The 13,485-nt window shown below is 42.6% G+C and overlaps 1 protein-coding gene across 1 annotated transcript in view; it reads left to right on the forward strand.

Annotated features, from left to right (window-relative positions):
• Positions 1-13,485, forward strand: part of PTPN22 (protein tyrosine phosphatase non-receptor type 22) — an 84,222-nt gene that overhangs the window by 18,710 nt on the left and 52,027 nt on the right. Inside the window, exon 2 of the mRNA XM_037005372.2 lies at positions 13,200-13,308. Coding sequence (XP_036861267.2) covers positions 13,200-13,308 — 109 coding nt within the window. The remainder of the gene's footprint in view (positions 1-13,199; positions 13,309-13,485) is intronic.

Genomic DNA, 13,485 nt, shown 5'->3' on the forward strand with positions numbered 1-13,485 from the left:
TGTGCGGCCCCTGTCCCTTTCAGACTTTCAAAAAGCACTCGCTTTTCTTTTGCCCCATGGGAGGCAGCTGTGGGGACCCACTCTCCAATTTTACTTTTCCATTTCCCTAATATCCAGCACACCATGCAATGTGTGTCTGCACTCCCTGCAGATTACTAAGGCTGGTTATTTAGCTGTCCTGTACTTCCACTCCTTCCCCGCTCTGACTCCTTTCCTCCCACCATTGAGCTGGGGTGCGGGTAGCGCTCGGGTCCCACCAGGTCCCGACTTGTATCTTACCCCCTCATGAGATGCTGAGTTCTTGCAGATGTAGATTTAGCCTGGCTGTTTTACAGTATCCTCTGGTCTCTCTTTTAGGAATAGTTGTATTTTCAAAAATATATATGGTTTTGGTAGGAGATTTCTGCTGCCCTACTCATGCCACCATCTTGGCTCCTCCCCCCTGTTCATCTACTTTTGATGATAGTTAAAAGTGTAACTGTTTACAATGACTAGCATTGTAAAGTCCTGCATAAACCACCACTCAATTCCTTTTCCAGCTTCTTACAGCATGATCAATCTCTTGTCCTTGTCATGCTTCCTCTGCCACAGGGCCTTTGCACACATGCTGCTACCTTTCCATGAATATTCCTTCATACTCCTCTTCCCCTAGTTAACACTTTATAATTCTTTAGATCTCAATTTTGGGTTGTTTCCTCAGGGAAACCTTCCTTGACCTCCCTGAACAGATGAAATCTCCTATCATAAGTTCTCATTAGCACCAGTCTGTCTTTTTTTTTTTAAGTTTCTTCCCTTGCCCCCCAGCTTTATTAAGGTTTTCATAGCTCCAATCTAAGGTTATCACAGTTCCAATTCTACAGTTATTTGTGTAATTACTTGATGAATGTCTGCTCTCCCATCAAACTGAATCTCCATAAAGACAAGGTTCATATGTAGTTCTGCTTATCTTGGTGTTCTTAGTGACTAGCACAGTGTCTGGCATATAGTAGACACTGAGGGACAGAGAGGTTGAACAACTTGCCTGAGGTCATACAGTTGGTTCATAAGTGGTAGAACTTGGATTTGCATAAAGCTATCCAACTGTTGAACCTGTGCACTTTGTCCTCACTATCCTCCCCACTCCCTTGCTTCCAATTTATCCACTGCTTTTAAGTTTTTAAACTTAAAAAAATTGTAGAATATAGCATAGACAGAAATGTGTTTTAAACACACATATACAATTTAACAATTTGTAATAAAGCAGGCACCCATGTAAGCACCTCTCGATCAAGAAATAGAACATTACCCAAACTCCAGAAATCCCCTGAATGTCCTTCTAGATCCCAACTCCCCCTAACCCACACCAAGCTGGAGGTAAACATTATCCTAAGAATGTGTTTTCTCTTTGTTTTTCTGCATAGCTTCAAGACCAAGCTCTATCACCAAACAAGAGAGATCAGTTTTACCTGTTTTGAACTCTGTGAAAATGAGATCATATTACATATTTGGCTTTTTATGTCTTTCTTCTTTTACTCTACAGTATGTTTATAAAATCCATCCATGTTGTTGCATGTAGCTGGGTCTTTATTTTTCTTAATCACTTTTATGAATTTCATAAAGCTTCAATATACACAATCACTGTTGTGATCACAGAGTGTATGGAGAGAGGTCATGTAGTCCCTTAGGGTAGTATTAACTGTTTTTGGATCACCACAGTTCAGTGTCTTGGCTTTAACTTTACTAGTCTAAAAATTCAATTTTGTCAGTATACCCAGTGTTGATTAGGATCAAGCAAACATAAAAGAAATTCACCAGCAACAAGAGTGCCAATTTATTAATTTTTTGGAAGGAAAAATCACTGTCAACAGAGTAGATGTTCTGCATTGACCAATTAGCATATTCTATAGTTTGGAGAAAACCTTATGTGAGAAGCCAACAATAATCAGAAAGTTGCTTAACGGTGATTTTAGTGGCCTCGACTGCAATGGTATGAAGTCTCCCATCTGCTTGTTTGAACCCACAGGCTGGAGGCCACCGCTCTTTTCTGGACAGCACTAGGGACATAGTGACAAGTTCTCTGTCTTACTTCTTCTAAGCTTAATGAGAACCATCCTCTTCCATTAATGTATTCTTTATCAGATAGATCACAATTTACAGAAGAATAGGTATTCACTTTTGCCAATTAGTGCAACTAGTTGTGGTTTTATGACATGTACATTTCAGCCATTGCATTAAATGTAGTTTAGGGCTTGGTTATTTATTATACACTGGTCAATTTGTTGCACATCTTCATGTTTAAAACTCCTTAGATATGCTTTTTTTAAAGACTTCCCTTTAGTGTCATTGGATTCCATTTAACTAATAAAAATTTAAAAAGAGAGATAAGTTTTGCTTCTTGAGGACGAGATGTTTTTGTAGAAAAAGTAAATAGGGTATTTATTAAATACAAAGCAGTTAAAGCATCTTCATTTCAAAAGCATGTGTAAAACTATGAATTGTGTATAAAAAGTGAGACCTTGGTAAATATCAAGTATTGTGCTAAATATGCACATATGAGCTAATAGGATGTCTTTATGAATTTGTACAAAGACTGGATGGGCATACAAAACATGAACACAGCTTCATGTAGACAGGTTAATTTGATTATGGTGTATCTTCTTCCTTCTAAAAAATATTTTGGAATGAAGAAATTGCAAATGGAAGCACAAATCATAAAAATACCAATTTTACCTATCAAATGGACCTACTTAAAACATTATTTATAGCCCTAATGTTGGTCAGAGTTGAGAAATATGCTGTCATATAATGCTATATACAAGTCTCACACATTGCTGGCATAATCTTTTTTGAGGAAAAATTTATATACTATTTCTGATATATTTTTGGTAATATGGATCAAAAGCCTTTAAAATGGACAAATTCTTTGACCGCTCCTAAGAACTCAACTGAAAGAAATAATGAAAGACACTTACATAGATTTTGGCTAGCTATTGTAATATTGTTTAGAATTATTGTTTAGGAAGATTGGAAGCAACTTAAATGCCCAATAATATAAAAGAACAGATTAAGTATGTGATTTATGTTACATCCCATACAACAGAATACTCTGCCACCATTAAAAATAATGTAGTAGAACACAAATTGATAAATAAAAAGAGCAAGTTAACAAACCCTGCAATATGATCCTGTCTTTATTACACACGCATAAAGGATTGTAATGTAATATTACAGAAAGAATGATTAACTCTGGATAGTGGGATTATAGGTGACTTTTATCATCTCTTTTTATTTCTCTGTAGTCTAAAATGTCTCTAATGAATATTCATTACTTTTCTATTTAAAGAATCTGTATTTAAGACTTCCCTTTAGTGTCGTTGGATTCCATTTAAATAATAAAAATTAAAGAAAAGAGATGTTTTATTTCTTGAGGATGAGATGCTTTTGTAGAAAAAGTAAATAGTGTATTTATTAAATACAAAGACATATTTATTAAATATGAACGAGTCAGTGAGTCCTAACAGAAAGAAGATACTCTGTTCTGAAGGCCAGGTGCTAATGTTGGCTTATAACACACTAAGAATCAGACGGGGTATTGCAGCAACTTCTAGAGACTTAGAAACAAACCAGAGAACCCCTGGATACATTTGAATTCAACAAGGAAGCTCTAGATACATCCCAATTCTATATTCATTTATAGTAACAATTCTAACCCACCAGTCATGAACATAGTTCCTCTTGCATATCAAGTACACAAACACCTGTCAATTTGAAACAACTCATTTATATGATTCAGCCTATCACTTGAACATTTCCTGACTTTTGGGCATGTAAACGTGCAATGTTTCTACTGCTACCACCAGAATAAATATATCACTTCACCTCTAAAACTAATTTCTCCCGACTCCATTTCTAGCCTCTCACTAGAGACCATCTAGTCCCACATTTTCAGTTATTCACAGGACATTTAAAAACACATTTCCTGTCATATCCTCACAGTTTACATGTCCAAAGTTGAGCCTCTTGGTTTACTCACCCCAGTTTAGCTATTGCCACCCACCTGCTGACTTATCTGACTGCTGGACCACAACCTAAGCCCTGTAAGTTCGCCTGTCTGGTTGGAGACAATTGTGTGCACTAGGGCCAACTCAGGCTTGTACCCATTCCTCCTGGTAGTACTCTTGTTCACTGGGTTGAGAGGCTCAACCTCCTTATTCCAATCCTTAGTATTTATGCTTTCTCTAACCTGTAGGAAGCTTGGAATAGATAATTATAGATAATAAATACTAGCAGCTGTAAGGTGCTGAGGAACTACCTTGAGAAGCTCTGGAAACAGCACAACTTTGATTCCCCTCTCCCACCTACCACGGAAGAGCCAAGCATGATTTTTCCCACTCCAGAATATAACTTCTGCTTCGTCTCCTACACAACGATGTCGTCCTCCAAAACAAGGATATTGTGGTCTTGTGCTTTCTTTTTTCTTTCTATTCTCTTTCACGAGTGACCTTTGTTCATGTACTAGTAACTAATTTACTAGTCAATAAGAAGAATGTACAACAGATCCAGTCCTGATTTCTAGAGTTTTGTGGCTAGACCTCAGTTCTATTTTCCTGTCTGGAAAGGAAAGGAGTAGGTAGTATAGTCCACAAATCAAATGAGCCTACTATTGGCTTATCAAGCACACACAGGATCTAGTTTGTCATAAATTCCTACCTATGAGGGCCCACAAGGGATCCTGGCCCCCCTTTCTTTAATCCTTTCAGCAACCGCTCCGATTTGTCTTCTTGGAGCCTTTAGGGAATTCACGTGCCCTACCTTGAGATTGGTAGAGAAATACTTTTCCCTTCGACCTGTCTTTATTCCCCCAACCCCAACTACCCCCACGGCTCTTTCTCTTTTATACCCTTTTGCTTCCTGCTCTTGGAGTTTCTCTTTTTCTGGTGAGGTTTACTAGTTCCTCTGTCCTAATTCTTTTCCATTTTGTTATCTTATGGGGTGTTGGAGCCTAGAGGTCTGGCAGGGAGAGAAGGGGAATGAAAAAGAGGAGGCCATTGCAGTAGTTTGACTTCAAGGTAGGATATCTGGGGGGAAACCTTCCACACTTTCCAAATTAACAATTCTAATGACATTTCCTATTTGCTGTTTGGCTGAAAAAAGAGCATCTCCTCTTGTCATCCAGCCAGATGACTCCAGGAGGAGGAATGAAGTAGAAAAAAAACAGAACAAAACTTTGTCCCATTGTTGAAGGTGGCACTCAAAGCAGCTAAAGCCTAAGTTTATACACACACATATAACCTTTATCTGTGACATTTACCAAATTAATTGAGGCATATCTTACAAAAAGGGCTTTGCCTATAGCACTCTTCCTGGAAAGCATTCCGCAAGCAAGCAAGCAAAACAAACAAAAACAGTGTAACAAGGAGTATGTATTAGCCTCAGTGTCAATTTCTAGTAGCAAATTTCTAGTAGTGTTCTGAAACTTGACAGCTTTTCAGCAACTGTAGAATCAATGGCACTGAGAATGATCACCCAGGAGGTTCAGAAGAGCAGAGAGAACAGGAAAATTGGTATAACTTGAGTGGAAATATTTTATAGTCTTTCATGTGTCTGTGTTATGTGCTTAGTTAAATTCCCAAACTAGCCCACTTGCATCCATCTTGGTGTAAAAATATACTATATAGTTATCAGTTCAGCATCTCTCCTCCTAAATCTAATTCTGAAAATCCGCAGGAATTCAAACCATGGTAATAAAAACTAGGACGTAAGAACGGACCATATGGTATTTTAATAGGCCCCCTGTCTGATCTAACTCCAGAAACAGAAAAATTGGTCATTTGAATAATACATGCTGGCATTTGTGGCCCAGCAAATAAGCAGGCAGTGGCTATCTATTCCATTTGTCATCCTGTGTGAGAAGAAGCTTAAATTCCTATGCATTGAGTTGTTATGATAATTTAATGATCTTTTTACTGTAGAAAGTATCAATTTAATTAGATTCTACATTTTTAATAATTCTTTTGGTTATGAACCCCCAACTAACAAATATCTCTTGACCCCAACTTTTTCCTCTTCTTGCAGACTCAGTTATCCTAATTTTGAAACCTAATTATGTATTTGGATGACCTGTTGGAACAAATTTCTATTCTCTATTATCTCTTTTATCTCTCTCTCTGTGTCATCGTACCTTTATTTTAGGCTCTCCTTTCCTCATCCATTTTTTTAAATGACTTAAGTTATAAGTCCTTGAGTGAACTCCTACAGATAGACACACATCTTAATTATGAGAAAACACTATATGAAATAAAGGAACTAAGTAATGATAATAAACACTCTCATTCTTTTTTATTTTCTCTTGTTGCCCATCACATAAGAAAAGTTCCTTCTCCATTTCCTTATTTCTCTTTATTATTTACCCTGTGGAACAAAACAGACCATGATCACTGCTGGGAAATGCAAAGCAGTATTGGGTATACATGTATGAGAAAGAAAAGGGAAGCCATAGTTTTAAGGAGTAATATTACACCTAATTTTCAGTAACATAAATTTGTACAATCTTGAAAGAACCTGGAAGTCAATTTTTGGAAGCCTTGTAACTGTAGGACTTTTGGAAATATTGGAAAGTTAGCTTGGCATTCAACTGGGGAGAATCTTAAGTACCTGGTAAAGAGTTTGGACTTTTTCCTAGTAGCAAAGGGGATTCACTAAAGTTGTTTTGAGCATGAGAGAGATAAAGAAAGCAGTATGTTAGTAAGGTTAATTTGGCTTAATAAATACGCTTAATGGATTTGAGCAGGGAAAGATAAAGATGTGTGTAGATCAGTTAAGAAGCAACTCTTAAGAGTTCCAGCTTTAAGGGAAAGGGCCTGAATTAAGGCACCTATAGTGGGCATGGGAAGGAAGATTGATGGAAGACATTGCATGTATTTGCTGACCAAACTAGAAGTGGGAATTGTGAGAAGGGGGAACCTAAAGTAACTCTTAGTTTCTAGAGTACAGTTGCCTGGGATAATGACAGTGGCATTGGCATTAGCAGTCAAGATGATGATGGTTTTAGTTTTAAATATTCTAGTTGCAGGTTGTAATAAGACACCCAAGTATAAATGTGTAGGATATGGTTGGGAATTCAGGACTAGAACTTAGTAATTGCATCTCAATATATAAGTGTGAGAGCTAACCAATAGGGGTTGGAATTATAATTCAATTTAAGTCAGTTAAATAAATTCTTTAAAAACACTGGTATGACTTCTGTAAGAGCATATGATATCTCTGAGCAAATGTATGTAGTAAGAGAAGAGTAGATTGTTGAGAACGTAACTTTGGGACCTCAGATAATTCACAATTAGAAGATAGAAACAGAGAGACAGTAAGAAAAGAGTGAGAAATAGGAAAGAGAAGTCAGTGAAAAAAGAGGACAACCAATATAATTAGACTAATAAGGGCTAGGGAAAGAGAAAATTTTAAGAAGAAAGTTAAAGAGAATGAAGACTGAGTAGATGCTGAGGTATCTGACCCATAGCAAGTAGTTACTGATCTTTATGTGATCAGTTAAGCAGTGAGCAAATAATGAAAATTATTTTCTGTAGTTCAAGTAAAAAAATATTTATTGACTATTGCAGATGTTTTTCCCTTATCTTTCTCAAACTGAGTAATGGTTCACAAAGGTCAGATCTATTAAATGTGGTTTCTTTGATTGATAAGGGAGTTAAAATTTGGGACAAGGTTGATTCATAAGAATGAACTAAATAGGAACTATCATTTCCTCTGACCTGAAATTTTGGTCTGTAGTGTAATATTGAGAAATGGTAATAATTTCAAGGAGTTACTTTGCTGTTTTGAGAGATATTGTTCAACAAGGGTTCAAATATTACTCTAGCTTTGCCTGGGTCAGATCATATTCTACCAACAGAATATACTGTTTAAAGATTATTGTTTGGTTGAGGGGTAGGCTTAAAGTCTGGATCCTATAAAAAAATTTTCTGAAGGGTCCCCACCAGTAAGATGGCAAACTTCCGGCTTCTCTTCGGGGGGTCCTCAGTTCCCGCCGGCGCCACCTGAAGCCCAATCACCTCTCGCCCCCCTCCCAATCCCAGCACCTAGCCAACAGCCACCAGCCCCGTAGAAGTAACACCACAATCACCCTATGCCCCTTCCTATATAACCCAGCACCTTTCCCTAATAAAGCGGAACTCTCCGGTGAATTGCTGCTGTGTGTCGCTCCTTTCCGTTCATTGGTGCTGAAACCCGGGAGACGGGACACCCCAACTGGGCCCCGTCTTCCCCCAACACCAGCAGCAGCTTGCCCTCGTCCTCTTTTTCCGGCGCTGGCTCATCACACTCACCACTCTTCTCTGGCCTTTAGGTAAGTTTTCCCCCCGGGGTGGGCCACTCTTCCCCGAGCTATCACAGTGCCATTGACCGTGATCGTCTGGCAAGGCCCTGATACTTGGGGACGAGGAGGGAACGCTCCCCGCCTCAGGCCTTCACGGCTGCAGCGGACCCTCAGGCCCCTCCTCCAAAAGCCATAAACCCCCACCTCAGGCCTGAAACTTTTTAAGCAAAATTTCCCCGGGGTGGGCCACTCTTCTCCGAGCTATCGCAGTGCCATTGACCGTGATCGTCCGGCAAGGCCCTGACCCTCGGGGACGAGGAGGGAACGCTCCCAGCCTCAGGCCTTCACGGCTGCGGCAGACCCTCAGGCCCCTCCCCCGACAGCCATAAATCCCTGCCTCAGGCCTTCACGGCTGCAGCGGACCCTCAGGCCCCTCCTCCAAAAGCCATAAACCCCCGCCTCAGGCCTTCACAACTGCAGCAGACTCTCAGGCACCCCCCCCCCCCGCCCCTCAACAGCCATAAACGAGGTGACTCCTTTGTGGATGAGAACGCTCCCTTTCCCGCCCCCTCCTCCTTCTGTTCCGTCTGCCGAAACCTGTTCAGTCTGCCGAAAACGCCTAGCGCTAGGTACCTTGTGACTCCGGCACTCTGCCTTCTTAGGGAAGTCTGGGTGACGACCCACACTTCCCAAGAAATTCCGACTCGTATACGAGTTTCCGCAGACCACCAAGGATCATCGGGGACGCCCTTTGTCTCCTTGTGGTCTGCCTCCAGTCCGAGGATCTCTGTTTGTCTTCCCCTGTTTGTCTCCTTCTCTGTCCTTTAGCCATGGGAGCCTCCTCATCCCTCCCTGAAAGTTCACCTCTTGAATGCCTGCTTAAGCATCTGGCTACCCTCTCCCTGACGCCTGATATAAAACCAAAACTTCTCCGTAAATATTGCTCCCAAGATTGGCCGACATACCCCCCTAGACAATAACAACCAATGGCCTGCAGGGGGAACTCTTGATCCTAACATCACTCGCGATCTTTTTAACTACTGCCAGCGCCTGAAAAAATGGAAGGAGATTCCCTATATTGAAGCTTTCCGCCTCCTCCTCTCCCCGCCCCCTCCCAAGTTCTCCTAGCCTGCAAGCCGCCGCCCCCGCAGAAGCCTCCCGTTCACTCCCTTCCCCTTCTTCTCCTACAACAGCCCTTCTCCCTTCCTCCCCAACCATCTCCTCCCCCATCTCACCTCCTCCACCTTCATTCCCTGCAGATTAAGCCTGAGCCTTTCAGCCCCCCTTTAACTAGGTCCCAAGAGCCTCCTCCGTCTTTGCCCTCATCACCTGTTTCTCCCCTGTTAGGGACCGCCTTTGTCTTCTCACATGTTTGTAGGGAGAATGGGAAAGCACCTTCCCCCATGTCTGAACGCAGCATGGGAAAGCACAAGCTAGAGAACAACCGGTGCAGTCCTTAGAAGTTATCTGTCCACAAAAACATATCTTGCCAAGACTCCTCACTCTGAAAATAGGGAGACCTTGAAGATGTGTAGAAACACCACCATTGCTTCTAAATATGCCCTTCCCCCACTTGCAGATGTGGCAGGAATGGAGAACAAAGAACATTCTGTTTACACATTCCATAAGCAATTAACTAGAGCCCTGCTGCAGCTCAGTTAGTAGAGCATGGGACTCTTAATTCAGAGTCATGAGTTCAAGCCCAACTAGAGCGGCAGAAGTAAGCAGCTGAGCTGCTAGCTGGTGACATGTGAGTCCGATTCTATCTTTCTTTATTTTCTTTGCCCCCCTTCTGCACTTCAGGACCTGCTCGACTAGGCGCAGCTAGACCGCGTCACTATTTAGCCCAACTAGAGAAACACCTAAGTTCCTTTTCCACTGATCCCATGACATACATCAGGGAGTTTCAATGGACCCTCCAGTCTTACAGCCTCACACATCATGACATTTTCATGCTCCTGGCCAATACTCTCCTCCCTGAAGAGAGACTTCGCCCAAACGCAAGCTACCGAAACCCACAGGACTGACCCCACCTATCCCCCTGGCCCCACTGCTGTCCCCGAACAAGACCCACACTGAGATTATAACACCGCCATGAGTCTCCGCTCTCAAGATATTTTTGCCTCCTGCTTAATAGCAGGTCTGAAAAAGGCAGCTTGTAAAGTAGTCAATTTTCAAAAGCTCCAAGACATAATTCAAAAGAGAGACGAAACCCCCTCCGAGTTCTTAGACAGACTCACTCAAGCCCTATTACAGTAAACCAGCCTGGACCCAGAAACACCTGAAGGAAGACATGTCCTTATGACATACTTCCTAGCTCAAGGCTACCCCGACATTAAAGCTAAACTCAAAAAGTTAGAACAGGGCCCCGCTACCCCACAGACTGAGATCCTAACAGTGGCCTTTAAAGTCTTCCATAACCGGGAGGAGAAAGAACGCTGTAAACAAAAGGCTGATCAGGCCAATTTCCAGATGTTGGCCCAGCTGATAAAACCACAACCTGGGTGCCCCTCTACAAACTAGCCCCCCCAAGAGCTTGTTTCAAGTGTGGAAAAGAGGGACATTGGTCAAGGGCGTGCCCCTCCCCCAGATCTCCTACCACCCCATGCCCCAGATGCCACAAAAAGGGCCACTGGGGGTCTGATTGCCCAACCACCCGAAGGGGAGGCTGGACGAACAACCCCCATCCTAAGCCTGCTGTAGTGGGGCTTGCAGAAGAAGATTTATGGGGCCCGGGGGCTTCTCGCCTGACCATTTCCATCAACAGGAGCCCAGGGTTACTTTAACAGTAGACGGTCGCCCCATCTCCTTCCTCCTAGATACAGGAGCCACCTTCTCAGTCTTGCGAGAATACCGGGGCCCTACCATGCCTGCCATTACTCCTATAGTGAGGGTAAGAGGTAAACAGATTTTCCCATTAACCCCCCCCCCTTTATGCACAATCCAAGACAATCCCATACCTTTCTCCCACTCCTTCCTAGTTATGCCCCAGTGTCCCATCCCTTTACTAAGATGGGACATCCTTTCCCTCCTCCATGTTTCCATAACTATATCCACTCCCACAGCCCCCAGTACTCCCTTTCTGATGGCCCTCATAGCCAACAACCCCCCTCTACCAAATGAAAGCTCCTGTTCTGCCCTCATACACCCTGTAAATCCCCAAGTTTAGGACATTACAAGCCCCTCCATGGCTCTATGTCCCCCTGCCTCTATCAAATTACGTGACCCCTCTCAGTATATCTGTCAGGCCCAATACCCCCTAACCACTTCAGCCCTCATAGGCCTCCAACCCATCATTCAAGATCTCTTAAACAAAAATTACCTCAGACCCACTCACTCCCCATTTAATACCCCCATATTAGCTGTTAAAAAAACCAACAGATCTTTCCACCTTGTCCAAGACCTTCGCCTCATCAACATAGCCGTTCTCCCTATCCATCCCTTAGTTCCAAATCCATACAGCCTTTTATCGCAGATCCCTGCCTCAGCTTCCCACTTCTTAGTCCTAGATCTCAAGGACCCATTTTTCTATCCCTCTAAGCCCCTGCTCCCAAAATTTTTTCATCTTCACGTGGATGGACCCATACACAAGACATTCTGAACAACTCACTTGGACAGTTTTGCCACGAAGCTTCTGAGATAGTCTCTGTCAAGCCCTTGTGGAAGCCCCAGCTCTCCGTCTTCCTGATTTGTCGAAGCCCTTCTCATTATACATTCATGAGAGGTCCAGTCAAGCTCTAAGAGTCCTAGGCCAATATTATGGCCCATCCTTTGCCCCAGTAGCTTCAACCGGGACACTTCTTTTGGTGTAATGGCAGTCTTTTCAACTCAGTGCCTCTCAACTCCGATACAAACTACCAGCTTCTAGCCACAGAAGATCCTTCATCCTCACGTGACCTCCTCACCACACGCTGCGATGGACCCCTCTCTTCACTGGAAACTGTTCCTGGAAACAATGGCCGCAGACGCCTGGCTCCTGACACCCATATCCTCTTGGCACCATTGGAATCAACAGGTCCTCAACCTATAGTTACAGGGAACCTTCATTGATTTCCAAACCTGAAGAAGTCCACATCTACTCGTCCTTACTGTGGGGAGTCCTATCAACCCTTTCCTCCCAATCCTCAAGCCCTCACTCCCTTCTATGCCCCTGTTCAGCAAGAAGCAGTCAGAGAGAAAGCAACGTCCACAAAGCCATAGAGGAGAAAGGGGGGAATGAAGGGTCCCCACCAGTAAGATGGCAAACTTCCAGCTTCTCTTCAGGGTCCTCAGTTCCCGCCAGCGCCACCTGAAGCCCAATCACCTCTCGCCCCCCTCCCAATCCCAGCACCTAGCCAACAGCCACCAGCCCCGTAGAAGTGACACCTCAATCAATTCATGCCCCTTCCTATATAACCCAGCACCTTTCCCTAATAAAGCGGAACTCTCCGGTGAATTGCTGCTATGTGTCGCTCCTTTCCTTTCCTTTTCTGCTTTTGGGACTGAAATCTGAAATGTTGCTAGGTTTAGGGAGATTTTATTTAGCTGAAGCTCCATTGCTACTTAAAATAGCCCAGTAGTAGCTGGAAAGAAAGTAGACTTTTAGTATCTGACCCTTTGCGTGGAGCATAGTTTGTTTTCAGAAGGTATTGGCTTATAAAATATTCATCAGTTTCACCTCTAAGTTTTAGCTATTTGTGGCTCAGTGGCAGCAAGTGTGATCTTTTCACTTCTCCAAATGTCGCTGAACTCTGCTGTTTTCATGCCCTAGGGCTCTGGCCTGAATGGAATCAGCGCTAGAAGATGCTAACAGGGCGGAAGTGGAATGTTTGGGTAATGGAGAAGGAAAGCTCTCTGGAGATAGCTTTTTTCCTCTTCTATCTAAGAAGATTTAATTATTGGAATTTTATTACAGAAGCTGAAAAGACAATCCACCAAGTACAAGGCAGACAAAACCTATCCTGCAACTGTGGCTGAGAGGCCCAAGAATATCAAGAAAAATAGATATAAGGATATCTTGCCCTGTAAGTTTCATTTCTCCCTATAAACTTGTACTTCCCCCAAATTCAATCATTCCTATTTGTTTTTACTCATTTCTTGCTGTTCCTAATCCTGGAACATGGCTTTGACAAATTAGTTTGTACTGTTTATGACTACAAAAGAATATTTATTCATTCACTCATTCATCACTTAGGAACATC

This window comes from Manis javanica, chromosome 4 (genome assembly GCF_040802235.1).
Source record: "Manis javanica isolate MJ-LG chromosome 4, MJ_LKY, whole genome shotgun sequence".
Classification (NCBI taxonomy): Eukaryota; Metazoa; Chordata; class Mammalia; order Pholidota; family Manidae; genus Manis; species Manis javanica.